Source organism: Pelecanus crispus, chromosome 1 (genome assembly GCF_030463565.1).
Source record: "Pelecanus crispus isolate bPelCri1 chromosome 1, bPelCri1.pri, whole genome shotgun sequence".
NCBI lineage: Eukaryota > Metazoa > Chordata > Aves > Pelecaniformes > Pelecanidae > Pelecanus > Pelecanus crispus.
In genome coordinates, this window is record NC_134643.1 from 70,964,122 (window position 1) to 70,989,579 (window position 25,458).

Genomic DNA, 25,458 nt, shown 5'->3' on the forward strand with positions numbered 1-25,458 from the left:
GGAACCATTTTGTCTGCATGCATAGGAATGAGATTCCCTTGGCACAGCTCAGCCATCTCTGATGCAGGGGACAGAGTCACACTTTCCAGTTCCTGCTTCTCCTCCCCTTGCTCCTGTGCCCCTCCAGCCTCTTTAGCAATAGCTCGCTCTTATTCTGAGCTCAGCTTTCCACGGTTCTTGGGCGGAGAGGATGAGATGGGTGGGAAAGGGAGTACCTGGTACTTCCCTCCAGTGACCTTCAGACCCATTTGATTGGAGAGTCACTTTTAGGCAGGGTTGTAGCGTGATGGGAGAAAGTATCAAGGGAGGTATCTTCCACAGCAGGGGGTGGGGGGGACAAAAAAAGCACTGCAAGCAAGTGCCTTTTCCCTTGAAAGCCATCAGCCATTTATAACACAGTATTCTCTGCTCAGAGCTCGTCCTCTTGCAACTACTGGGAGGCTCCTTTGGTAGCTAAGAATAGCCCCTGTGCAGAGCTTTTAACTCAGCCACTCCCACTGTCAAAATCTGGGATCCCTGCAGACTTTTGTCTGGCATGGGCTCTTCTCTGTGTCCCCACATGCTTCCAGGAAGTGTGTCTGCTCACACAGGGCAGCCTAATAAGCAAGGAACTTGTGCTGGAGTTCAGAGCCCATCGCAACTACCATGTGCCCTGCGCATGTGGCGCACGGTGCTTACGTACAAATTGGGGCACCAGTCAGAGGAGCGTGTGGTGGGAAAATGCTCAGCGGGGTTTCCGCCTGCAGAGATAGGAACAGAGCCCGGGCTGGCGAGTGGGAGGAGTAGGAAGTCAGAGGGGTGCTGAGGGCAAGGCAAGGCCGTGGGAATCACAAGGACAAAGCGGTAAGGCCAGGGAAGGACAGAGCCAGAGGAGGACAGAGCCAGAAGAGTGGAATATGGGAGGTGGGGAGCTGAAGGAGCCATGGGGAATAAGGGGCAGAGATGAGTAGGAAGGTGCATCAGTGGAGAGGAGTGGGCTGAGCAGAAGAATGTGGAAAGAAAGTGGAGGGCCAGATGGCCAGGAGAGAAGACACTTTTCCCATCCACATTTGAAAGATAGAAGAACTGGTAAGGTTATGCACCTCAGGTCCTGTCTGGACACTATCCCAGGAGCTCTTCTTAGGTCTTGTGTGTATCAAGTCCCAACTAGATCATCACAAAATGTTTGGAGTCCAATTCTAAGCTGGTGCATCTCCACTGACATTGTGGGGTAACCATACAGATTTGTCTGACCCCATAAAACACAGAGGAATGGCCACCGAGCCTCAAGATGATGATTACAGACATTGTTTAAAGGTTTCCATTTTTGCCATTTTAACATTCACATCTCTTTGAGATGACTTCTGCAGATCTTAGTCAAATCCCCATAGTGGTCAGTGAAAATTTCTCCTCAATTCTTCCTGTAGGATTTAGCCCTGTTGAATTTAGGCATAAACTTAAAATGTGTAAATAATCTTATATTAAAAAAAAAAATGTTGTAGACTTTTTATACTCTGTGAAATGGGGTGTTCAAAATCTAGATCAGGGACTGTACTCACATTTTCAGGATGAATGTGTCTACCCATTGCCTCTGAAGTAAGTTCTGGAAATCTCTGGTCTGAGCACTATATATTTCAAAAGCAACAGAGTAGAAAATTCCTCCTCAAAAGCCTGAGCCTGTGAGGTCCCGAGCTGTGCCCTTGATTCCTGCTAGTGGCAGAGGAAACTGATAGCACTCGACACTTTGCTGATTGCACTGGCCTCTTCCTTGCGAGGCAGCTCTGCATATCAGGACTCTGCATTTCCTCTTCAGCAGCTGATCACAGGCACTTAGTGCATTGCAGACACCATCACAGACACCTAACACTGAACAGGGAACAAAGCTGATGCTGCTTTAGGTACGTAGGATGGTACCAGCCATTGTAGTAGAAGCCTTGAATTTAGATCTTGGCAGCTGTTGCGGTCTTGATTTCACCAGACTGGATCCGGAAAAAATCACGTTGCCATTAGCGCCGGAATAATACTGGTTATGAGAGTTTTCTCCCCTTGATAAGCAGCTGTACGCACTGTTTTTGCCCTCACTTTCCTCACTCCGCCAAGGGCAGGACTGACTTGAAGGCGGGAGAGCTACACCATCACGAGTGGGAGCGGCGTCGGAGCCTGCCTGACCTGGGCGGCAGCAGGGTGGTGGTGGGGAGGGCAAGCAAATGTGGGCCTGTAGAGGCATCTAGTGGCCACCTGGCCAAATTGCAGGCTCCACGCTTGGGGCCAGCCTCTGCCCAGTTTGCCAAAGCCAGGAGCATGAACCAGGCTCCAGTGTGCCGGGCTCGGTGCAGACATAGTGCTCTCTCTTTTTTTTTTTCTTTTTTTTTTTTTTTCTCATTTCTAGGCTCTCCCCTATGTGGCTCTTTTAATAGTGATGTTGTTCTTCATCTACGCCGTGATCGGGATGCAGGTAAGTGATGCTAAAGAGCTCAACTGTGTCTGTCTTCTCCTGTTAGAGTTTTGGGAACTGACTTATAAAGTAACTAGATCAATGTGTGGTTGTAGGGGCTTACAAGAATGTTTTTGCCCAGTAAGGTAAGACAGCAGCTAACCTTGGTTGGAAAACATTGTCTGCCTATGCGCTTCCAACAGGAGCACAACGCACTTCAGAAAAAAGGCAAAACCCGACTCATTTAATGGCAGAATTCAATATGCAAATAGTAAAAGGACCATGCCTGCCCTCCACACTCTCAAAGTAATACCCAGCAGCAGTGGCAAAGGAGATTTACTGCCTCGCTCGTTGCTTCAGAATAGTTGTTTCAGTGGGCTTATGGCTGTGCTGCACTGAACAAACCCAATTTTTCTCTCCACATCACCTTCACACCAGCGTAACTTCCACTGAGTTGTAAAGAGCAGCTTTTGATTTACACCCATGAGGGTAAATATGGGATCAAACCCAACGTACTGATGCTCTGTGTTTGTGCCAGTTCTTCAGGAAGCTGCATCAATACAATATCCTATTCAGTTTGCAAATTGAACTTGGAACCGGCCTGAGCATTCACCTGTGCAAGGAGCTGATGTTGCATACAGACCATTGAAGAAAACATGTGATATGGGCACAGTCTGTGACAGTCCTAGCCTCATTTGCTGCACTGCTTTTCAAACTAAGCTTCAGTTTCCACTTCGGTGTTAATCAAAGATCTCGGACAAGTCAGCCGTCTGGGACCAGAGGCCAAAGTATAGAAAAGCATGCCATAATTGCTTCCAGAGCTCTTCAAACATGGCAGGCTTCTTGGTTTCACAATGCCAACAGAACTTGTAACAAAATTCATCTGATCTCTGTGACCTTGCTTTGTTTCCTGTTATTATAATCACATCTTTTCACAGACTCCATCTACCCTCCCCCAGTTTGAAAAATAAAACTAATCTTTTCTTGAATTACCATTGGTTATCTCAAGTGCCCCCAGTAATTACAGCTGTCATTTAGTCTACTAGGCTCATACTGTAAACTTGCCAGTTTTGCCTTTAATACCTAACTAGCTCAAATGCTCAAGATCTTAGAGGATTACCTGTGCTATACAGAAGATCACTTGATAGTATTACACTAGTGTTATGTAGCTACACAAAGCATTAAAAATGGCTTTCAAGCACCCACACAGATGGTGTCTACAATGATCAGGGCACTGCCAGGGCTAGATATTTTATTCTGTAATTCTATTCCCTTTTCTGTCAGCTAGTTCTAAGTTGGCTATTTAATCCTTGGCTTATGTTCAAGCCTCTGTTTTAATCATCTCAGCAGCCTGAAGATCATGCATCTGTCTTTCATATTGATCTAGATTACTAGATCACTTCCTGCCCTCCTGTCTTCCAATGAGAAAACCAACTTTTCTCATCTTCCCTCTTTGCTTAGAGCCCACAGACCTGTTATCATCACTTTTTGTCCAGATGGCATCTCAGACATTTTGTGTGCTGCTCTCTTGAGCCTGCTGACACGTAGAGTTCCTTCACACATAGGGACATGTAGGAAGGAAAATCCTTCCTCGCTCCATTAAGCAGCTACCTTGAAATACTAGATGTACCAGATCTGATGAAAATATAAGAATTTCCCACATAAAGGAGACCTACCACTTTATCTCAGCTACTGCCCTGACTTGGAGTGTAACAACATTCAAGCCTTGCTACCTGATGTGCCCAAGTGGAAAAATCCAAATTGATGCTCATGGGTGAAGCCACTCCATATCATGGCCCAGCAGGCACAGACTGGAGAGGCCATGAGAGAGGAACCTCTACCTGCAGCTCCTTGTAGGTGCCTAATGCAAAGCACCTGTAGTAGCTGCCGCCAGTGCATCGTGTGTGAGGGAAGCTGCGGGGGTCAAAAGGAAAATCAGACTTCCAGCATGGGAAGTTCTCTTGCCTACGCTTTCCTGAAATGAAAAATATGGGCTGCCTCAGCTCAAACTGCCTCTGAGCATTTAATCTGTCCTCCTGCTCCTCCTCGGTGCCTCTGGGGCTGTCACTGCTACCCACGGCGTGGGGGTGGTTGGGGTTGGAGAAGACCCACACATCCATGAGTAACCCCTGCAGAAAGCCTGCCATGTACAGACCCTCCCGTCTGGCATGGCCTCCCCACCATCGTCCCTGGGCTTCTCTCCACATCATTGTTTCTTTTGGGGTGTTAATTATCAGTGACATTTGCTTGAAAAGAAGCTCTGTGTTCTCTCAGAGCTGCTCTGTTCCTGCTGCTCATTTTGGCTGCAAGATTACAGCTCTTGGTCCTTGATATCTGTGTCACGTTGCTATCGACGGGGAATAAATAGTCCTGACTGACTGTGCACAGACCTTTCTGCCAGGCAAGGTTTGTTAAGCTCTCAGTCCCGGTGCCTGAAAGTACCAAAGCTCTTCCAAAGAAGCCTGAAACTCTCCTGCACTGGGGACTTCACATCCGAGAGCAGGCCCCTAAAAAGATTTGCTGATGGTTGCAGGCTTCATGCTGTGGCTGCATGAACTAGTTGGTGCAGCAACAGTTGGTTGGGCATGGAAGGAAGCTGTAAGCCATCCTTGTCTGGGCAAGTCTAGTCATCATCTTCACTCTGCTGCATTCTGGAGGGGCCTGAAACACCTGCTAGTGACAAGCATGGCTACTAGAAGGGCAAGCATTTGGACAATCTCCAGATCCAAGGCAACATACTTTACATTGTTTTGGGAAGATTCAAGGCACCCCACAGAGCTGGAAGCTCAAGGCTTTGCAGCTGCTGGTCTTTTGCTATCATTTCCTCCTGGTGAAGACAGATAAGCAACAAAGGACAGAGTCTTTTCTTCTGTGTTATTGATTTCTTTCAGCTGGACCCCCTCCCCATATAAGCGCCTGTTAAAATAAGGCCCCATATCACATATTCACAGTGTATGAAATAAGGAAGGATGTCTTGTTTTAACAAAAGATGCCTCTTGTTACAAAATAAGTGCTTTTCTGGTGATAAAGCACAAGCAAGGGAGGCAACAGCAAATATGAAAGACCTGTGGAAATGATTTTTTAAAAGAGCAGATTCTGTTAAATATCAGAGTCAGGGTGAAGCCAAGAGCTACAGATGACAAGAGGTTTGGGGATTTTGCAGGGCTAACCTGAAAAGACCTCTGCTCTCTGCCAGGTGTTTGGTAAAATTGCGCTGAACGATACCACAGAAATCAACCGCAACAACAACTTCCAGACCTTCCCCCAGGCAGTGCTGCTGCTCTTCAGGTGGGTGTCTGACAGCTCTGGATTGTGTCAGTCTGGGAGCACGATTCTTCTGCTCTTGGGCACAGCTTATCTCCTTCTACCATGTCACGCTCACGAGGTGAGTAGAAACATGTTGTCCCTTAGCGGGGGAGCCTAGGAGTTAATGTCAGATGAAACAACCAGTCCATTAAGCCATTAAGCCGACACTGGCCAACGCTCAGTGCTGGGGAGGGAGGCAGGTCCTCCTACTCAGAAGGAAGGTAGCCAGTTTTCAGTGCTCTCAAATGTTGATATGCATCACAAACTCCTCCTTTCATTCAAATCGAGCCAGTATGACTTTCAGCTTATTTTAGCAGGGAAGGGGACATGAGCTGCACTCATGCTTTGGCATGGCCATGCCCAGCTCACCTTAGCACATCACCCTGCTCCAGCTGTGGCCAGGTGTGCCGGGGCCAGGGAAGGGTGCTGAAGGGGTGGGGAGCTGGCACAAATTCAACACTCTCTCCTCGTTTTCAAGGAGTTTTTTCATGCAATCCATAGCCATGTCACACACGTTTTGATGACTCTGGCTGGTTGGAGCATGACAGCCCTGTACCCAGACTAGGCAAAGCCAGTCAGGAACAGCACGCTGATGATGGCAACAAAGCCAAAAAGAGGAGCAGGGTATGGCAGTGTATGTCAAAGCCCGACCATCAGCCTAACTTGCTCTTAATTGACCTGAGTGGCAAAATTGCCATTAATATTCATGGGAGCAGGAACAAGTTGCTAATGTGCCAGTCTCTCTCACATCCAAGGTCACTGCTGTCTTCCCTTGCCCTTTGCCATGCCCAGGTGTGCCACTGGTGAGGCCTGGCAGGAAATCATGCTGGCATGTCTCCCAGACAAGAAGTGTGACCCAGAGTCGGAGCCGGCCAACTCCACCGAAGCCGATCACTCCTGTGGCAGCAGCTTCGCCGTCTTCTATTTCATCAGCTTCTACATGCTCTGTGCCTTCCTGGTGAGTCCGCCCCAGTGATTGAAACCTGCCCTCTGTCAGACTGAGCCCCTGCCTCCCCAGGTGTCAGCACTGCACAGCAGAAGAATGGTCTCAGGGGAAGTCTCCCCATGGTGTCTTTCCTAGCAGCACCCTTTCAGTGACAACACCCCCTTGGTCACTGCCATTCCTGCCTCCCTCCAGCTCTGAAGGATGCTCTGCTTCCAATCCCAACCCTTTGTGCACAGCAAAGGAGTGCTCTTCCCCCCTCCCCCTCAATGAGAAAACCAAATTAGCGTGTTGTGGGCTGTGCTGAGGCTAGCAACGCCTCAGCCACACTTCCCACCTTCCCTCCTACCTTCCTTCTGGCTGCTGAGCAGGTTTTTCCTCCCCTGCCAGCAGCAATGACTGTGAGAATACACATATCCCACTTGCATCTGCTCCGTGTTGGCAATGCGGCATTGCTCAGAGCGACAGCACATGCTCTGCAGCTGGCATCAGTGCGCAAAACTCTCCCAGTGAACAGCAGCAACATTTTAAAAGTTTTGGTCTTGGGCCAGAAGAAAGGACTTTTATCTCAGCCCCACTGCCTCTAGGGGATAAATCCCAGGTTCTCCCACCACTACCCCATTCTGCTGGGCAAAGGCACAGGTAAATAAAACGCCATCACGGCATGTCTAAGCAGCAAACGTGGGCCTCATCCATTCAGTAGGGAAGAGAAAAACGTGACCAGCTGAGAATATCCCACCTCTGGGATCTTCCCACTTAAACTGGGAGGGATGTGGGAACAGAGAACCCACCCCCAATGGCTTCTTAGTTTTATGAGTCCAAATACAGACCTTAAATGGAGAACCCGGTAAAGTCTACTGTTACGTGCCTCATCCATCAAGTCATCTCTGTCCTTGTTTGCAGATCATCAATCTTTTTGTAGCTGTTATAATGGATAACTTCGATTACCTGACACGGGACTGGTCCATTTTAGGACCACACCACCTGGATGAGTTTAAAAGGATCTGGGCAGAGTATGACCCTGAAGCCAAGTAAGTAACTCAGCCTTGGTATCAGAGCTCCTGGGGAGAACAGGCCTGTTATTTTATGTTCCACAGACCCAGTGCAGTAAGTGCCATGTTCCTCCTGCAAGAACACTTTTTTCCTGAAAAAAATCCTAAAATAGATACCTCCACAAGGTATTGCTGGTGAATCTATAAGCCAGCAGTGCAACTGATACACACAAAAAGCTCAGCATTTAGACTGCACTGTTACCTGGCAGGACATTGCTTCACTTTCAGTCAGGGGGAGATACAGACTGTTTAGGGAGGGGCAGCAGGAGACTGAGCAAAGGAGGTTAGAGGGTTGGTTGTTGCGTGTGTTCAGGATATTGAGCTGTGACTGTTCTATTTGACTTTCTACTCACAGTAGAGCTACAGTGCTCAAATCTCCGTTTTTGTCATATGTCATATAGGCCTATCACACCCTGTACCTTCACATGGCTGCGTTACGTTGTCTGCAGGGTTATTCACATCAGCAGACTTGCAGGGATTTAAAGTTACACAAGAACAAGTCACACAAGGGCTTAACTGACATTCAATATTGTATGCTCTGTTTGACACATGCTTAGGCTTAAAGTGCATTTAGATCCCTGTGGCATTACAGTACAGTTGACAATTGTAATTGCAAAGCCCCCTTCATAATGCAAAGACTGCGGAAAGAGATCTTGGCATAAACTAAAAGCAGATCTCTTTAGGAGACATACTGTCAAGATTAATTCGGGCTCAGGTTCTGCAATATGTGAGGCCATGTCACGTTATCAGAGAGATACATAAATTGAAACCCTTCTTGCCGTCCATGGTGACTGCCCAGAGAGACTTTTTATATGGCTAGGAGATAAGCACAGAATTCTAATAAATATAATGTTTGTTAACAAAACAGATGCTACTATTTGTGCTTGTTTGAAGGCAAGACTGCAGTGGCTGAAGCCATACAACAGGTAGCCACTCAGTCCAGATGACATCCTGTTCTTTCCCATCTATAAATGGGAAGGTCTCTTTTTCCTTTTCCCCATCCATGTCCCATGCTTGAAGCCCCACTTCTGGCTCTGGTAGCTCTCCTCCCTCCATGAGAGAATTCTTCTTTTGAGATGCCATTTACAGAACTTATAAGAAACCCAACTCCTGCTGTGGAGGAAATTCAGCACTTTGTTTTGCACTGGCTCCAGTGACAGCCCGAAACAAAAGCAAGTATCAAAAGACAGTGGGTTGGGCCTATTTATATGGGAGGTAAAGCACCAGGAAAAAAGAGACCCTTTGCACATCTGTGCCTGCTATAGGCCCGAGACCAACAGGTAAACAAGCAGCCGTAGATTTTGAGCAGGTCAGAGGTGGGGGGACAACCCCAAATTGTCCATTCGTGCACTGAGGAACTGCAGCATTCAAAACACTGAAGTCAATTCTTGCAAGTATTGACTCGTGTAAGACTGACAGCTGGGTTTTCTGTACTGGTAGGAGTTATATGAGGAATGAGGGCCTGAGGAATGCACTGAATGCAAGAAGCCTGAAATAATACCTTCAGCTGTGCCTAGGCTGCAGGGAGTGGCAGCACAGGGCTGGAAAGATCGCAGTGATACTTCTAGCTGCACCCGCACTCTGCAGGTGGATCAGCAGCTTGCCCCATGGTAAGGATGTGACCCTCACTGTGCTTTCTTCTTTAGGGGACGGATCAAACACTTGGACGTGGTGACACTGCTCCGGCGGATTCAGCCCCCACTGGGCTTCGGGAAGCTCTGCCCTCACCGGGTGGCTTGCAAAGTAAGGCACACTGTGGGTCAGGGAAGGCTGGGGGTCACAAGTAGCTAAATACCCTGTGACGGCATTTTCTAGCTGAGCCTGATATGCACAGCTGGGGTGCCTGCTGCTTCACTGCCCGTCAGACAGAGTGTTTGAACCACCCCTCCCCGTCCCCCTGCACCGCTCCCCAGCTCTTCTGGGCAGCAACAACCTCTCCGGGGGCTGGAGCGTCTCCAGCCGATGGGTCGTCCGCTAGTCAGAGGCATCAGCGCACCACCAGCCCTCTCTCTAGCTAGGAGAGAGCATCTGTGCTAACTACAGCTCTCAAATATCGAGCACTGAATCAACCACACTTATGTTTGCTGTATCAAACACACATCCCAAGTCAGATTAGGACAGACAGAAATAACAGTACAAGTAAAAATATCTCTGAAATTTTCTTCAGGCTAAGCAGTGCACCAAAAACCTAGTGTTACCTCTCATTGTTGCTTAAATAACCAACAGATACTAAACAGCAAAGTGAGCGTGGTATTAAAATACAGGAAGGGCAAGGACAGATTTTCTGTGAAAATGTCTCACTCATGTCTTTGGTTGTGAGACTCCTGCTATGAAAAGGGACTCTCTCTAGTGAATAATGACTTGTTTATAACCTTTATGCTTCCTTCACTTGAAGTTCTTTGTTCATCTCCTCGCAAGTCCCAGAGTTTGTATGTGACGCTTGTAGTTGTTTTTTACCTCAGTCTGCAAGCAAAATACAAAGCCTGGGGCCTGTACACAGAAATACCTGGCTTCTGTAGCCTCCTGCTGATCCCTTTCAGTCTGCTGTCTAGCAACTGTTTGTTGTCTCCATCTGGTTCAAACCCCCCAAGTCTATGACTGCAGTGGTAGTGATGGGGGATGACACCCTTTCCTCTAATTTGGTACTGAACCAGGCCTTTGCATGAAAGTGGCAGAAGACAAAGCTCGAACAAAATCAGCCCCTGAAAGCATAAGAGTTCAAACCAAGTCCCTGGTGTCTCTTTCCTCCTGAGACAGAAGTAGGGACCTAAGATCTGGTGACTCTGCTACGTCTGTCTCAGATGTATGTCATTGGTCTCACTGAAGTTCACCCTGCTGCTGCAACAGTCCTCAGCATGCACTCTGTGTCCTACATGGCTTTACAGAATTACTGCAGGGCAGAGACAGCCTTGTTTTAAAAGGGAGAGGGGGAATAGCTGGCTAAAGCAGACTAGCTTTCAGGTTCAGCTAATCCACTTTCTTCAAGCATGTCACCTAAATGAAAGATTCTGGCTCTCTCTTTATATACACTTGCACCAGGCACAGCTTTAGCGCAGGTGAGTTTGCAAGTGCCTCATGAGGTATGAAGAAATCAGTTTGCTCCTGATAAGGAAAAAAGGTGTCATTTAAAAGCCAAATGGTTTGGGGACTGGAACAAATCTCTGTCCATGTAATACACTGTGGGCAAATGCCCACTGGCCACTGGGGAAAATGAAGGTTAGAAAGTGATAGCCACATTGAAGAAAACAGAGTATCTAGCAATGGGAGAGAGACCCCAGGGCAAACTCACCACAGTTGGGACCATCAGTGGATATGACAAGTATTTTTATAATTGTGTCACTAAATCCACAGGCCATGGATGCTCTCATAAAGAGGGGAGGCAGGTCTGGAGGGCATCATGAGGGTATAAGGAAGAGCACGCTTCAGTCCATGTGTTGGCAGTGTGATTGTTCTCTAATCCTTACTCCACAGCGCCTTGTCTCCATGAATATGCCACTGAACAGTGATGGGACTGTCATGTTCAATGCCACTCTCTTTGCATTGGTCAGAACAGCACTGAGGATCAAGACAGAAGGTAAGAAGCTTGCTGACTGCAAGAGTACAAAGGTAGCGGAGTGGTGTTCACACCAAAGTGTGCTGAGCTGGAATAGAACAAGAAGGACATCTTGTGTAAAATCATCCCAGTTACTCATATGCAGCACATGGTACAAAAAGCAATGTAAAGGTGTTTGGAGGAATAATATCTTCTAGGGAGAGACCAGTGTTTCCAGTTACCTAGAAAGCTCATGCTTCCCATGGTATCATCTCAGATTATTGATCACATTCTTTACAATGGTCTCAAAGGTAAAAGTTTTAGATCAATGTCTGCTCAAACAGCAATCGGGAAGGAAGAAGGGCAAATAAGCCTCCCCTCATGCAAACTGGCTGCAGAGCTGGGCCACTTTTTGACTGCTGTTGCCACTGATCTTCCAATCCAAGGGCGACAAGAAAGCTTGGACTTGAGGGTCTCACCTCACTGAAACTCCTCCTGTGCTTCCATTAGCATGAGTTAACATCACATCGTAGTGACAGTGGCGTTGTAGGCCTAAAGACAGATGAGAAGCAAAGGGACTGTTAATAGCTTTGCAGAGACCAGAGGGTATAGTTGGGGAAAGCAGGCAAGATTTTGGGCTCAGCTTGTTCCCTTTGTTGCTCCCTGCCCCCTGCTGTAACGAAAGATATTGGTCCTGAGTCAAAACCTGGCTTCAGGTATTAATGAGATGCTCTAAAAGAGCATGTCAGTCTGTGATTCACAGCTAAACACCTCTGCCTCAGGAGTGGCTGCATTACATTTCAGGCATGGGAAAGCAGAGACCGACAGAACCCTAGCTTACTGTGCCACGATTATACTGACAGCTGAGCCAAACAAAAAGTGGTAAGATTAAAAAATTACATTAAGGCCTTGAATGTTGTGCTAAACAGAATTTGACTGCAGCCAGAGAGGCTGTCCTGAGGCAAAAGCCATCCGCAACCCCTATAGGACATCTTGTGTCTTATGAAACAGAGACCCAAAAAGGACTCAATTTTCCTGTCCATCTTAGCCTCAAACTCTCGGAGACATTGCCAGTGAACTCCTGGGAAACCACCTAAAGCTTCAAACCGCTTGCTTTCTTGCCTTAGCAGGATCTTGTAAGTGGCTAGGGCAGGAGTACGGAATTAGCCCTCCTGAGTCAGCTTTCTGCCTTTGATGCTGTCCACCTGTTTCATCCTCAGCAAGTTACTTAGTGTCCCTATCTTCACTGCATCCTATTAAGAGAGCTACTGCCATGCAGAGCCCTGTTGCAGCACGCTGAGGAGCCTTAATGCTGGGGAGCAATAAGAAAAGCTGCAGGAACAGCACCTTTAGGGGACGACAAGATAGTGGTTTCACACACCTAGAGAGAGAAGACAGCTTCAATTATAAGGGGTCTGAATGTACATAAATCAAGAAATTAAATGGAAGGTGAGTCGTTTGGGAGGAAATGGGTATCCAGAAGGAAAGGATATAAACCGAATCTGCTTCACTCACTCTCAGAGGGGTAGTATGGCTTGATTAATGTCTCATTTAGCTCAGAGCCCCTTGGAGGAACATGTAAAGTCTAAATTCAGACAGTTACATAAAAGCCTTATTATAGCCTATGGTGTTCTTCAGAGAATAAACACGAATAACCTGGGACAGTCCTCTGAGTCAGATAGCAAAAGCCTTGCATGTGCCTGGAGCGCCTTGTCAGAGCACTGTGCAGACTGTCCGAGGTAGACTCTTGGCACCATGTGAAGAACTTGATATCTGCTGGGAGGCAGGGATTGCAACATGTAATTCTTGGGAAGTGCTGCAAGCAGGCCTGGGTCTTCAGATTTCTAGATGCATATTTACCACCAATTATTTGTGTTCCCCATGCTGTAGTTTCCCATTAACTGACCTGTATTCTCATCATGTTTAACCTAAACTGGATCTCAATTAAAATTTGAAGTATTAGATGAGATTGTTGCTTTTTGGGATGAAGTAGCATCATGGTTCTGTTGTTTCTGGCTGTTGCAGACTATCAATCAGTAACACAGTCACCTTCCTACCCTGAGATGACTATGCATATTTAGGAAGAATAAATTGCTCTTGCTGTGACAGGGATTTAGCAATGGTCAGAGCATCTCTTTGCCCAAAACTTTCCACTATTGAAAAAGCTCTGATATATTCCTCCTAAGATTGCCATGCCAGACATGAAATTGCTCCTCTGCAGGGTCTGCTTAATTCCTGTCTCTGATGATTTTCACCCTGCAGGTAACCTGGAGCAAGCCAATGAAGAGCTGAGAGCAATAATTAAGAAAATCTGGAAGCGCACCAGTATGAAGCTGCTGGACCAGGTGGTGCCCCCTGCAGGTGGTGAGTGCAGGATCTCATCCCAGTCTCTGAATCTCTCTTTTTTCCCCACCTGACATGTCCTACTGCACATGTGGAATATCAGGTGGAATATGGGGGACGAGCATGCTTCTACAAGCTGTTACCTGTATTTCATCAGGCTGAGATCTGTTTCTGCCTGTACTAACATGAATAACATGTTCTTACTGCTGAGAAATCAGGGAAGGAAGAAAAGATGTATAAATAGGAGTTAGAAAACTTTATTCCTAGATCTTGCCCCAATTTGATCATAGGCATTTGCTCCCCTGGATATTACCTAGTGCCTGCTGGGGGCAAAGGAAGCAGGCAGAGCTAAGTAGCTCCAGGGAGGGTGGTGTGGACTTTATCTGACTGCATAAGAGCTATGGCCTTACACTCAAGGTAAGGATGCAGCCCCATCTCATAACCCCTTCGTATTTAGCAAAAACTACCTCTACTGTGGCATATAACTCTTTTACTCACATAACTGCTTTCTACTGTGATACCTGTCAAAGACTCATCTACCCAGGGACATTCCTCAGCCAGTCTGAACTGGTGTAACAGATTGCTGTGGGTTTCTAAGCAGCGTTCCTGGTAGGCTGTAATTACCAGGCCTCTGGGCAACTCCTTTGCTAGGCTTCTTGGGACCCCAGGTGCATGGACATCCAGTGTGGCCTTCACTGACCTTCCAGGTGGCTTCAGGGGCTATAGCAGAAAACAGCACTTGGCAGTTAGTTAATAGTTGCAGACAGATCCTGAACTTTGCTCAGCCTGCTCTGAAGTCAGTGGACCATGTCTTACAAAATTTCCAGTGGGTTTGGAGAAGGGAGGAGGGTTACCTGGATAAAAACTTATTGCACATTTTGGCTCCTTGACCATTTGTATCGAGTGAGAATACAGCAATGACTGCATTTCTGGGGAGAGGTGATCATTTTGGTTCACTCACACCCATACTAGGCACAACCAGGCATAATTTCAATGCAGAGAAGGACAAGATCAGGTCTGGGATGGATGGTCAGTCAGATGCTGTCGGTGAGCCCAGACTCCGAGTATGTATTACCCCAGGCTGTCACAAGACAGAGCAGCATGTGTTGACCCGCACTGGGAGGCTGCTGTTATAGCAAGATCCTATGTGGTAAAACAGTACCAGAGACTGCAAAGGTTAGAAGCACTTCACCATAAACAACATACATCCAGAGGTGCATAGCTATAGGGGTTCTCTGCCAGCAGAACCAGTCTATCCAAATGCCACTTGCACCTCTCCTTGTAACTACTTACAGCAAGCTCTGGCTGTGGAGCAAACCCTTCCTTCAGCCCTGCATCCTGATGCCACAAAAAGCAGAGGTGTACTGTGGTGCCTAGTGTTTCTGTGGTGAATTGCAGGGCTCACATTAGCAGATACACTGTTTAAAAGCAGTTGCTTATTTAATTTAATTTTTTTTTAATACCCCTTTGCAGATGACGAGGTGACCGTCGGGAAGTTCTACGCCACTTTCCTGATTCAGGAGTATTTCCGCAAGTTCAAGAAACGTAAAGAACAGGGACTGGTGGGCAAGCCCTCCCAGCGCAACGCGCTCTCCTTGCAGGTGACAAGCGGGCAAAGGATGGACCGGGGTGGTACAGTAGAGGCATTTGACCCCACTTCCCTCTCAACTGTTCTGGGGGCTGCAATGGGCTATCCCCACTGGAAAGGAGCTTGTAGACCTCTTGAATTACCACATCAATCCTTTTGGATAAACATGTATGTACCACGGGCCACATCCCTTAGCTCTGGAGGTGGAAGGCACAAGCGAGGTATATCCACAGTTTATCAATCTGCTGGGAATACTTGAAATTTGGGTTCCTTTTAGAGAACTGGTCTGAAGTGTCCAGCAGACATTTGCTTATTACCACATTCATTCTACCCTTTCTGAGGGGAGTCACTATAACAGGGTCAGGGAGAACATGTTGCCAGGAGGCAAAATCAGTTAAAAAGCAAACAGCATACCCATATGCCAAGGCTATCCAACAGACGGAGCATCAGGCTCTAAGACCTGCGATCTGTTCACCTCTGGGCTACATGTTCACTGGGTGGACTACCAGGCTGTACGAAAGAATGAGAAAGCCCCATTGACTGTTCAAGCAGCACCATTTATGTCCCTTGAGTGTACAGTAAGGAAGAAGGGTGACTCTGGAGTTCCAGCAAGCTAAAAAGTGCTGTGATGCAGGCAGATACAGACTGAGGTCTCAGCATACTCATAGCTTGCCTCCCTGGATGGACTCCCTGGAGCGGATTCCAGTCAGTGAGGGGTTTGAGGGCTGTCCAGGTCCGGATGCCAGAAGTTTAGCTATTAAATCCACATTTAAGCTGCTGATTAAAAAGAAGAGATTTTCAGAGGCGCCGAGTACATGGTTCAGCTGGAACTGTGGCTGCTCTAGGGCTTCTGGTTGTGGATCTGAGAACCCAAAGTTGAAAGCATGCAGACTTGCTTAGTCAAGCCTGTGGATTTATGTCTATGTCCTGTTGTGATGAAGCCAGGGGAGTAGCAACAAACATTCCTGCATTGAATTGCTAAGAGTTTTTCCCTCTCTAAGCTGGAGATGAAAGAACAGAAATTGTTGGTGTTTTTCTAGGAGCTGGGGATGCTATATTAAGTAAAAGGGCTTCACAGTGCTTAGGAAAAAATAGCACTGCTTTTATTTCTCATATACCCACTCGGAGATATGAAGCTCTATAGTTTGCCGTTTTGCAGGCTGGTCTGCGCACACTTCACGACATTGGGCCAGAGATCCGACGAGCAATTTCTGGAGACCTGACAGCTGAAGAAGAGCTAGATAAGGCCATGAAAGAAGCTGTTTCTGCTGCCTCTGAAGATGATATCTTCCGGGTAGGTGCTGAACAAGTTTACAAGCTGAGGCTAGACCGGTAGCTGAGCTCAAAAAGTGCTACATTCTCTTTTATGCACTCTGTATTTCAGCCAGCCCTCCTTCTTGTTTTCTAGACCCTAGAGTGGTGGACTCAGGGTGCCAGGTCCTGAGATGTTGCACAGTTTTTATCCCATTTTCTTCTCAGTAAGAGATTTCCATAAAGTTCTTCTCAATAAAGTTTCCCTCATAAACCCTAAATCAAATCAGAATGAGAGTGGCCAAGGAGTCTGAAGGATAGGTCAGCTCAGCCATCCTACAGTCTGCAGAGCAGCAGCCAGGCACACTTCGGTGTTCTGTTCACTCCTCCTTTCAGTGGCACAAGTAGCGTCCTTCCAAAAAGTAGACCAGAACCAAATAGAGCTCCTATGGAAGGAGAAAATTTTCTGAGCAAGTTACCTAAATGTTCTGTTTATTTCGTTGCTATTTCTTGTAATTGTGTCCTCTGGTAATATTTCCTCTCCTTTGGCATTTTCCTCCTTTTCTTACAGAAAGATGCTGTCAGTCCCTTTCATTACTCATCATCTAAACAGTACATAACTGGCTCATTAAATCTTTCTTCATTTGTTTCTCCAGGTGATTAATAGTTTCTGGCGCTCTTCTCAAATTCCCTTTCATGTCTAAATGTTGCTTTGTAACTGCACTGTGAAAACCAGAGCGCAGTTACCTGGTTCTTGCATCCCTACCCAGTCCTGCACTCCCAGGACTGGTAGGAGCTGTAGAGACACCTTTGCCTCACCTATGCACCTGGCCAGTCTTCTGAAATATCTTAGAAGGCTAAAGCTTTCACAGCCTGCATGTACCTAGTCTCTCTGACAGAGAAGTCCATGCACTACCCTCTGGCAGAGAGAGCACCAGTGCCATCATGCACACTTTGGTCCTCACACTTCTTTTCCTCAACAACAGGCTAAGCAGGAAACACCAGGGCCCTTGCACATCTTCTCACTCACAAAGGGAAAATAATTTCTGTTTCTCCGACAGAGAGCCGGAGGCTTGTTCGGAAACCACGTCAGCTATTACCAAAGTGATGGCAGGAGCGCATTCCCCCAGACATTCACCACCCAGCGACCTTTGCACATCAATAAGTCTGGCAACAACCAGGGAGATAACGAGTCTCCATCTCATGAGAAGTTGGTGGACTCCACCTTCACTCCCAGCAGCTACTCATCTTCAGGCTCCAATGCCAACATCAACAATGCCAACAACACTGCCCTGTGCCGCTTCCCCAGCCCACCCAGCTACCCCAGCACTGTCAGCACAGTGGAAGGCCACGGGACCCCTTTGTCACCCACCATACGTGTGCAGGAGGCTCCTTGGAAACTACCTTCCAAAAGGTAAGCTTCACGGAGCGGAGAGTGGGTCAAGGGACCAAGGAGAGGAACACGCATGCAAACACCAGAGCACTGCTGCCTAACTGAACTTACCCACCAGACATTGCCCAGCCTGCAGCCTAGATTGAGCCTTCTGGTTCTCCACTTGTGCCAAAGCCCACGGTGCAACAGATATGCATCAGCTGACCACTGCAAAAAAGCAGCACTCTCACTGACCATCACACTGGATTTCTTGAAGAAACCTTTGTAAGAACCAAAAGGAGCCTTATTTATCCCTTCTTCACCACAGGGAGGTGTTTTATCTACTGCTAACTGAAAGACAGGGACTGCAATTCATCTCTTAAGCGCCCAGTAGGGAGCTTTGTGGAAGTCAGCGGTTTTTCATTCAGTGGGACACATCCCTACAGAGGTCACCAAGGCATTCTGGGAGGAGGGAGGCAAGGTTTTCAGAAATGCAAAACTGTGCAAAATACAGAAAATCCCCTTCTCTGGACAGCTTTCAGGCTGTCTACACACAGATGACTAACACAAAAGGAGTATCATTTTTATCAGTGAGGGATTTTTTTTAACTGTTTCAGTAACAGCAGGAAGGAGCTGGAAATTTTTTTTCCGTGCAGAGAGTGGGCAATGTGAAAAGGTGGAGAAATGCTGCCCCATTTAGAATAGGCCAGTAAGATGGATGAAATTCAGTGTGTGCAGAATTGCACAATGAAGAGTCCAGTGGTTTTTCTGTTTTGTGTCTTCCTGAGGGAGGCCACAGGAGTTGCACAACATGTGTTACCATCTGCCCTCCCTCTTGCTGACTTGTGCTGATGTGACACTGCTAACATGGTGTTCTTTTCTCTCCTTGCTTCCATGGGCACCTTCCTTGAATTAGGACGCATTACTACGAAACACTGGGACGGTACGTGCTCTCCCTCATGCTCTAATGCTCTCTGGGTGTCAGACCCATTGTTTGTCCTATTGAAAGTCCACATCCTCATTGATGCTGAATATGAGCTCTTCTCTTTGGTGTCAGTAGGGCTGAAAGAGAAGTAGTGTTCACCATGACATCTCCAGAAAATACACCCAACTCAGGGCTTTTCTGCCCGCAGGCAGGTAGTGATGCATGGACTGTTTCTAGTTGGTTTCTAGATTTGGGGGGTTTTTTAGAGTTTCTAGATGGGCTCACACATCTAGGCACTCTCTGATCACAGCACAGTGAAGTACACCCTGGCATGTTCATACAAAAATTCTGTATGGTTTTGGCTAAACACAGGCTGTTGAATAGGGGGAGCTGCCATGTACTGATTTCTCCCCTCTGCTACCTTAGCAGTTTTACTTGCCTCTCATCTCAGCAGGAAGGTCACTCCGGCACTGTCCTACAGGCTGTTCTATACCATGCATATGCACATTTCTTGTAGTTCTTTTTGCTCAAATCAAATGATAAAATGATGTTTTCTATTCAGTCCCTGAAAGATGAAAAAAACCTGCCATGCTGCTCTCTTCTGTGAATGCTAGTAACAGACTGACATTGGCTCCAATACCTCCATGCCGGTATCTCAAAGATTCACACTACCTTCAGAATTTATTTTACTCCTCAGAAAACACAAACTCAGAATGAAGTGAAATATGAGGGCTGAGACCTGAAACAGAGGGACAAGGAGGAGGCAAGCAGGGATTTAAGGGCTGTCATGCTTAAGGGTTTGAACAGATCCTACTGAATTCAGTAGAAGCACTCTGCAGTTAGTTATGAGAAAAAGGGACCAAAGATGGAAAAGACAGCAAGGAACGAGAGCATGAACAGAAGGCAGAGGGGAGAGACAGTGCAGAGTAAGGGATTTTGGAGGCGGACACCATACACCACAGAGCTGAGAGGGTTACTGTTAGTGTCTAGGAGGCTTCTCTGAAATTTGTACCCAAGGCTTTTGCAACAAGGGAAAAAGCTGTATTTCCAAGACCCCACCTCAGATTTTACTTTGAGTTCAGTGAGGTGTATCTTTGGAAATGTGGTCAGTGTGGTGTGGACATTTATAGAGTACAGGTAGTCACAAATAACAATAATATGTTTACAGTATTGTTCAGCATTGATTTAAGAAACTCTTCCTCTGAAAGAGGACACAGACAAAGGTTGCTGCTTTGTGTTTGTGAACTCTGCAGCTCTGTTCAGTCATTGATTTTTCTATGATAGCTCTTCAACATTATAATAAACTGAGACAGATGGAGCCTGTCATTCTTGTCTTTATAACAGGTTGTCTTTACCATCTCCATATCTTGACTTGTCTTTTTTGCTCATTAGCTCCAGTTCCAGAGACAGCCAGCTGGCAATTGTTTGCCAAGAGGAAGTGTCTCAGGATGAGACTTATGATGAAAATTTGAATGAAGACATTGAGTACTGTAGTGAACCAAGTCTGCTCTCTACTGAAATGTGAGCTTTGCAGCTTTAGTCAAGGTGTTTGGGTGGTTCTTTAATTAAGGGGGAGAGGTGGGAAGAGGTGTCATTTTCCTACAAAAATTTCAATTTATGGGATAAGGCCAGAAGACTTTAGTGAGACAACTCAAATATCAGAAAATAATTTTTAAAAAAATGCAGTTCAGCCCTGAGAAGTAACATTGAAAAGGTTATCTTTCACCTAGGATTTTCTTTCTCCTCTGAATTAGACATCTGGATCTGCAGGGCCTCCCCTCCCCGCCCCCACCTTCACATCTACCACCTAATGTTCCCAGATCTCCTCTTTAAAGCATTCTCTGTCTCATGGTCTCTCTTACTACTCCTGGACCAGTTATAGCTCGAACTTAGCTCACTATTGCATCCATTTGATAGCATGATCTTCCCAGCTTCTCTGCTGGAAGAGGGGTTATTCTGCCCAATATCAGCTGCTTTTCTAGAATCCCTCTGTTCTCCTTTCTAGGCTTGCATACCAAGATGATGAAAACAGACAACTTACTCCACCAGAAAACCACAAAGGAGAGGACACCCGACACTCTCCGAAGAAAGGGTTTCTGTGCTCCTCAGCACTAGGTAACATCCCAGTGTGACATGCGGGCTGTGCTCTCCCCTCCCTCGATGGAGTTCTCGCATCTTGCTGGAGGAATCCGAGTGTGTGTGGGCACGGGTGTTGCTGTTCGCTGCATTTAGTTCGTGAGACCAGGAATCCCACGGCGTGCATACGATCCTGATCATGCACGTGACTCTACTGACTTCATGCTCAGTCAGTAGATGAATCTGTGGTTGTTTGGATAGTCCATGTGATCTGTTTGATTAAGCCTGCCTGTGAATTAGGGCAGTTTATTAGAGCACTGTAGACTCTCCAAACAGTCACCAGGGAGTCACTGAATGGGCTAGCTTTTGAGTACATGATGTTCTGTTCTGTGTGTATTCAGCACAGAGAAAGGAGAGGTTGTCTCTTTTGTCTGCTACGAGGAAAACAGTGAATTTCAGATGAAGTTAATACAACACAAATTTGCTTTCTGCTCTAATTGTACCTGGAGATTTTCAAGTGCTTGAGCGTGCAGACTACGCTCAGGTGAAATCCATGAATCTCAAGATTTTATGAAAGTACCAGGGCAAATGTGAGAGTCTGGAGGAAAATGAGCTCTTTTATGTAGAATATTTTTCATCCTTTTTCCTGAGTACTGGTGTGGAGAAAAAGGACATTTGGGAGAGAAACTAAAAAGAATCCTTTATATAAAATATATTCTTTCTTACAAAATAAAAGTGACAGACTAGGTAGTGTAATGTTTAAAGTGAGGCTACCGAGTGTTCACTCAGATCCTTCAGGTTGCTTGTACAACTGAGTATTTTAAAAGTATTTACTTTATTCCAAAACTTAAAATATTAAGCAATGACAATTCCTATATTTATCTGTAAGGCCAAATTTGCAGTCAGTCCTTGATACAATGCTTCATTAACTACATTCTAGTGAATATTTATACAGTGCTGTCATACTCATTTTACTAGTTTTTTTCTCTAGAAAGAGGAAATACTTATCTGCATTGTTCTCTGGGTTATGTTTGCTCAAACCCCTGAGAGCGCCTTTTCTCAACAAATCAATATTATAGATACTTACTATTTTCAGAATTCTAATTTTCTTCCCTTCTTTAGAAAAATGTCAACAGGATCAAGAAGTCCACAAAACATTTTAGTGTGCCATGAAATATTTTAGTGCGCCATGCAGCTCTATCTTTCATACTGGATATATTTGCCATTCTTCACAAGTAAAGCCGTGCATTTGTTCATAAACATACTTTGCAGTGCTTTTAAATTCCTGCGTAGGGAGTACCTTCCTCATATTTCAGAAGTTTAATTTTATAGCAAGTAAATAATGCAACTGTTTCAATAGTTCCCCCTATAATCTTTTTTTTTTTCAGGAGAAAAAAAGCTTTTTTCTCTTCCCTTCTTTCCAAATTTTGAAAATGGTTCATGTCTATATAAGCAGCCTTCTATTCACCAGTGAATTCAACCACTGATCAATTCACTTCCACTTGACCTTGCTATAGACACAGCCTCATGAACTGTGGTATGTCTGGCAGCTAAGGGACACCCATCACATGCAAGCAGGAGGCCAATGTCACCTGAGCAGCCTGACATTCCCTCCTGCACGTTGTGTACAGCCAGGCACAGCTCCAGAGCCTCAGCTGCCGTCATCAGTCCCACTGAGGGCATTACCTGAACCACAGAGGTCTGAGAACACTTCCACTGCTTAGGAGGGAAATCAGCTGCACGGTATCTACTAGGACAGTGTTTTAAAAGAGGAAAAATAAAAATTATGATCCAGAATTTTATCTTGCAGCTTGCTTGGAAGGTAGTGCTGGTTGGTCCATGATGCTTGACTGCTTTATGTAAATACACATGCTTTGGAAAGGGCAAGGTGTTGAGGGAAAGTGGACAGAGCCTAAAATGTGGGGTATCTTTGCTGCATCTCCAATGGTATGTGTAGTATGAGTGATGGACAGAGTTGTGTGTGATTGCTATTTCAGGTCGAAGAGCATCTTTTCACTTAGAGTGTCTGAAAAGACAGAAAAACCAGGGCGTAGACGTCTCGCAGAAGACAGTTCTGCCTTTGCATCTGGTACATCATCAGGTAAGCATTAATAACTACAAAGGGCCCAGCAATGTAACTGAGACCCTACCATCTGCAGTGCCCCCCACTGTATCCCAACCAACTTTTTAAAAACCATTTGGGATAGTTTCTCGCCCATATAAAAAGTCCAATTTTTAGAAATTGTATTTGCCATCATGCTCATTCCTGCTTTCAGGATTTTTATCACTCCCAGAAGAATGCTACAGGAACGTATCCTTTGGAGTCAGCAGAGTTACTATTTTCTGATGTCCATGAAAGAGTAAAATAAAAAACTAGCTAAAGGATAAAAATAACTACCCAAATTGCATGCTGTAGTGCAATTACACTGGCTCTGATGGTAGTATGCATACGAATAAAATGTGCAGGGTCTACTTTCATATTGATTCAAGGTAACCAGTAATTGTAATTAATCATTTTAAAACATAAACTGATTACATGTAATTAGTTGGCTTCTTAAGCCTTTGCAGCTGCTTTCAGCAGCCTAGCAAATGTATGCTTAGGCACATACCTGGATGATTAGCCAGCTGTCATAGTCCAAAGTAGATTTGTGTCATCTAGTTTGATGATGCCACTTTCTGTCACCATAAAAGAAACAGGTGCAGATGGTAGTGCCAGCCTTGCAAGTGAGGCATCCTGCTCTGTGCAGTCACCCAGGGCAGGGCAGAATGGCCTTCCCACCTCCTTCGGCTGCCACAGGGGCAGAAAATGCCACGCGGGAGGGGCAGGAGGAGTGAGAAGTCAGAGCAGAGCAGTGAGAGATGAGTGTGCTTCAGGCTCCCTGGCTTTTCTCACCTCCACTCCCAGACAGTTATCCTTTAAAGATCAAGCTCCAGAAAGCAGTGGTCTGCAGAAAGGTACAGCTGTGGCAGGGACAACCAACAAATGTGTTTGGGCAAGGAGGAGTGGGTAGAAAAGAGCTTCCTACCTCCCCCACAGCAGCAACAGCCCTCCTGAGCCTTCCTGCCCTCCCATGGCAGGCCAGGCAGAGGGCACACATGCCTCCCGCTCTCTCAGCCCACCCAGCCAGCAGAATCACCTCCCTCCAACCTGTTCAAAGAGGATGGAGCTACTTCACCATTCCTCGTCCCACCATGCAGCTCCAAAGCTAGAGGGATGGAGCTCTACCCACCCCAGTGTCACTCAGCTAGACTGAAGCGTTAACCTGAAACAGGCATCTGGCCTCCAGCTGGCAACACACAGCAGTGTTCATATGTTTACAAAAATGTTAGACTACAACAGTGCTTAAAACAAGAACATAAAGGTTGCCCCCGCTAAGCACAATGGATTCTGTTGCTCATGAATGCTTGAAGGAGTATTCTCATGAAATACTCGTATGTCATGATATGTAAATATATGCAGCTGAAGCTCAAAGCAATCCCTAAGAGCTTCTTTCAACCTCCTCAGTACCTTACATTTTCGATAAAATACCTTGTATATGTTTCTGCCAACAAGATGAAAAACTGGTACAGTTGTCCTGCCTGACAGGTCTAGGGCTCTCCTTGAAGTCCCGGCAGTCTAAGGGATGTGCTGAGGCCATCGTAGCCTGCAGGGCATGACTTACACAGATGAATTTTTAAGGGCTTTCTTCCTCACTGAAATTTGATAAGAGTCTGACATCTAATTCCTCAGAAAATCTTGGTGAAGTCTGTAGGTGAGTAATAATTGATTCTTTTGTTAATCTGTCACTGAAATCATTAGCACAGCGTGGTTATCAGTTCCCAAGGATTTCAGTGGCAGATGGACTGAGCTTCACTTAACTTTAGGTACATTAAAGTTAGCTGTCTAGTTTAAACCAGACAGTTCAGTCTCACTGTGGTCGACAGAGGGAAAGAGCACCTCCAAAGGGCAAATATAAGTCTTTTCTAAGTCTTGTCCTCCAGACAGCATTTTCAGGCAGGTATCCAAAAGAGGCAGGAGGCTTGCTGGTGTCTCTCTACACAGTTAGCTTACACTAAACACATAGCCTTCAGATAGCTGAAGCTGGATGAGACTAACTGTGCAACACAGTCCACATGTCTTTTGTATTTTCTATGCATTTATTTGGGCTCATCCTAGGCAGTAGTGAACTTTGTGACATGAGCTTATGACTCTGACGGCATTGCTTATGGAACAAGGCAGGAGTCACCATGGATAAGGCATCATATCAGCCTTGTGCAACAAGCAGCTTCTTGAGAAATTTGATATAAAAGGAGGCTGGATGACTCAGAGGTTGTGTATACAATTACAGGAAGGACGGGGATGGCTTGAAGTATAATCAACAGATATTGATCCTCCCACCACCAGCAGATGCCTTAAAATCCAGTGGTGGATTTATAGTTATTGCCAACTGCAGACACATCTAAAATTCACATCTGGTATCCGTTCAAGTTCCACAGTAGACACTTACAGAAAACACAGCAACTGGCAGTAAAAGCTAGCAGTATGGGTGGTGGCAGTGGTGGGAAAATGAATTGCCGTCTCACCCACTGGAGAAGAGGTGGTGTTTCTGGCAAGGCTGTGGGGAGTGGGGCTGCATCCCTCCTGTCAGTGCAGCGGCTCCGAGGCTGAAGAACTGCA

General features: G+C 46.2%; 1 protein-coding gene across 2 annotated transcripts in view; it reads left to right on the forward strand.

Annotated features, from left to right (window-relative positions):
- CACNA1C (calcium voltage-gated channel subunit alpha1 C) overlaps positions 1-25,458 on the forward strand; it is a 494,372-nt gene that overhangs the window by 467,793 nt on the left and 1,121 nt on the right. For both annotated transcript variants that reach the window (XM_075727966.1, XM_075727965.1), the window contains 13 exons: positions 2,369-2,434; positions 5,610-5,701; positions 6,512-6,677; positions 7,566-7,693; positions 9,361-9,457; positions 11,186-11,288; positions 13,509-13,610; positions 15,063-15,190; positions 16,337-16,471; positions 17,490-17,842; positions 20,118-20,246; positions 20,731-20,840; positions 22,799-22,902. In XM_075727966.1, the coding sequence (XP_075584081.1) occupies positions 2,369-2,434; positions 5,610-5,701; positions 6,512-6,677; positions 7,566-7,693; positions 9,361-9,457; positions 11,186-11,288; positions 13,509-13,610; positions 15,063-15,190; positions 16,337-16,471; positions 17,490-17,842; positions 20,118-20,246; positions 20,731-20,840; positions 22,799-22,902 (1,713 nt within the window). The remainder of the gene's footprint in view (positions 1-2,368; positions 2,435-5,609; positions 5,702-6,511; positions 6,678-7,565; positions 7,694-9,360; positions 9,458-11,185; positions 11,289-13,508; positions 13,611-15,062; positions 15,191-16,336; positions 16,472-17,489; positions 17,843-20,117; positions 20,247-20,730; positions 20,841-22,798; positions 22,903-25,458) is intronic.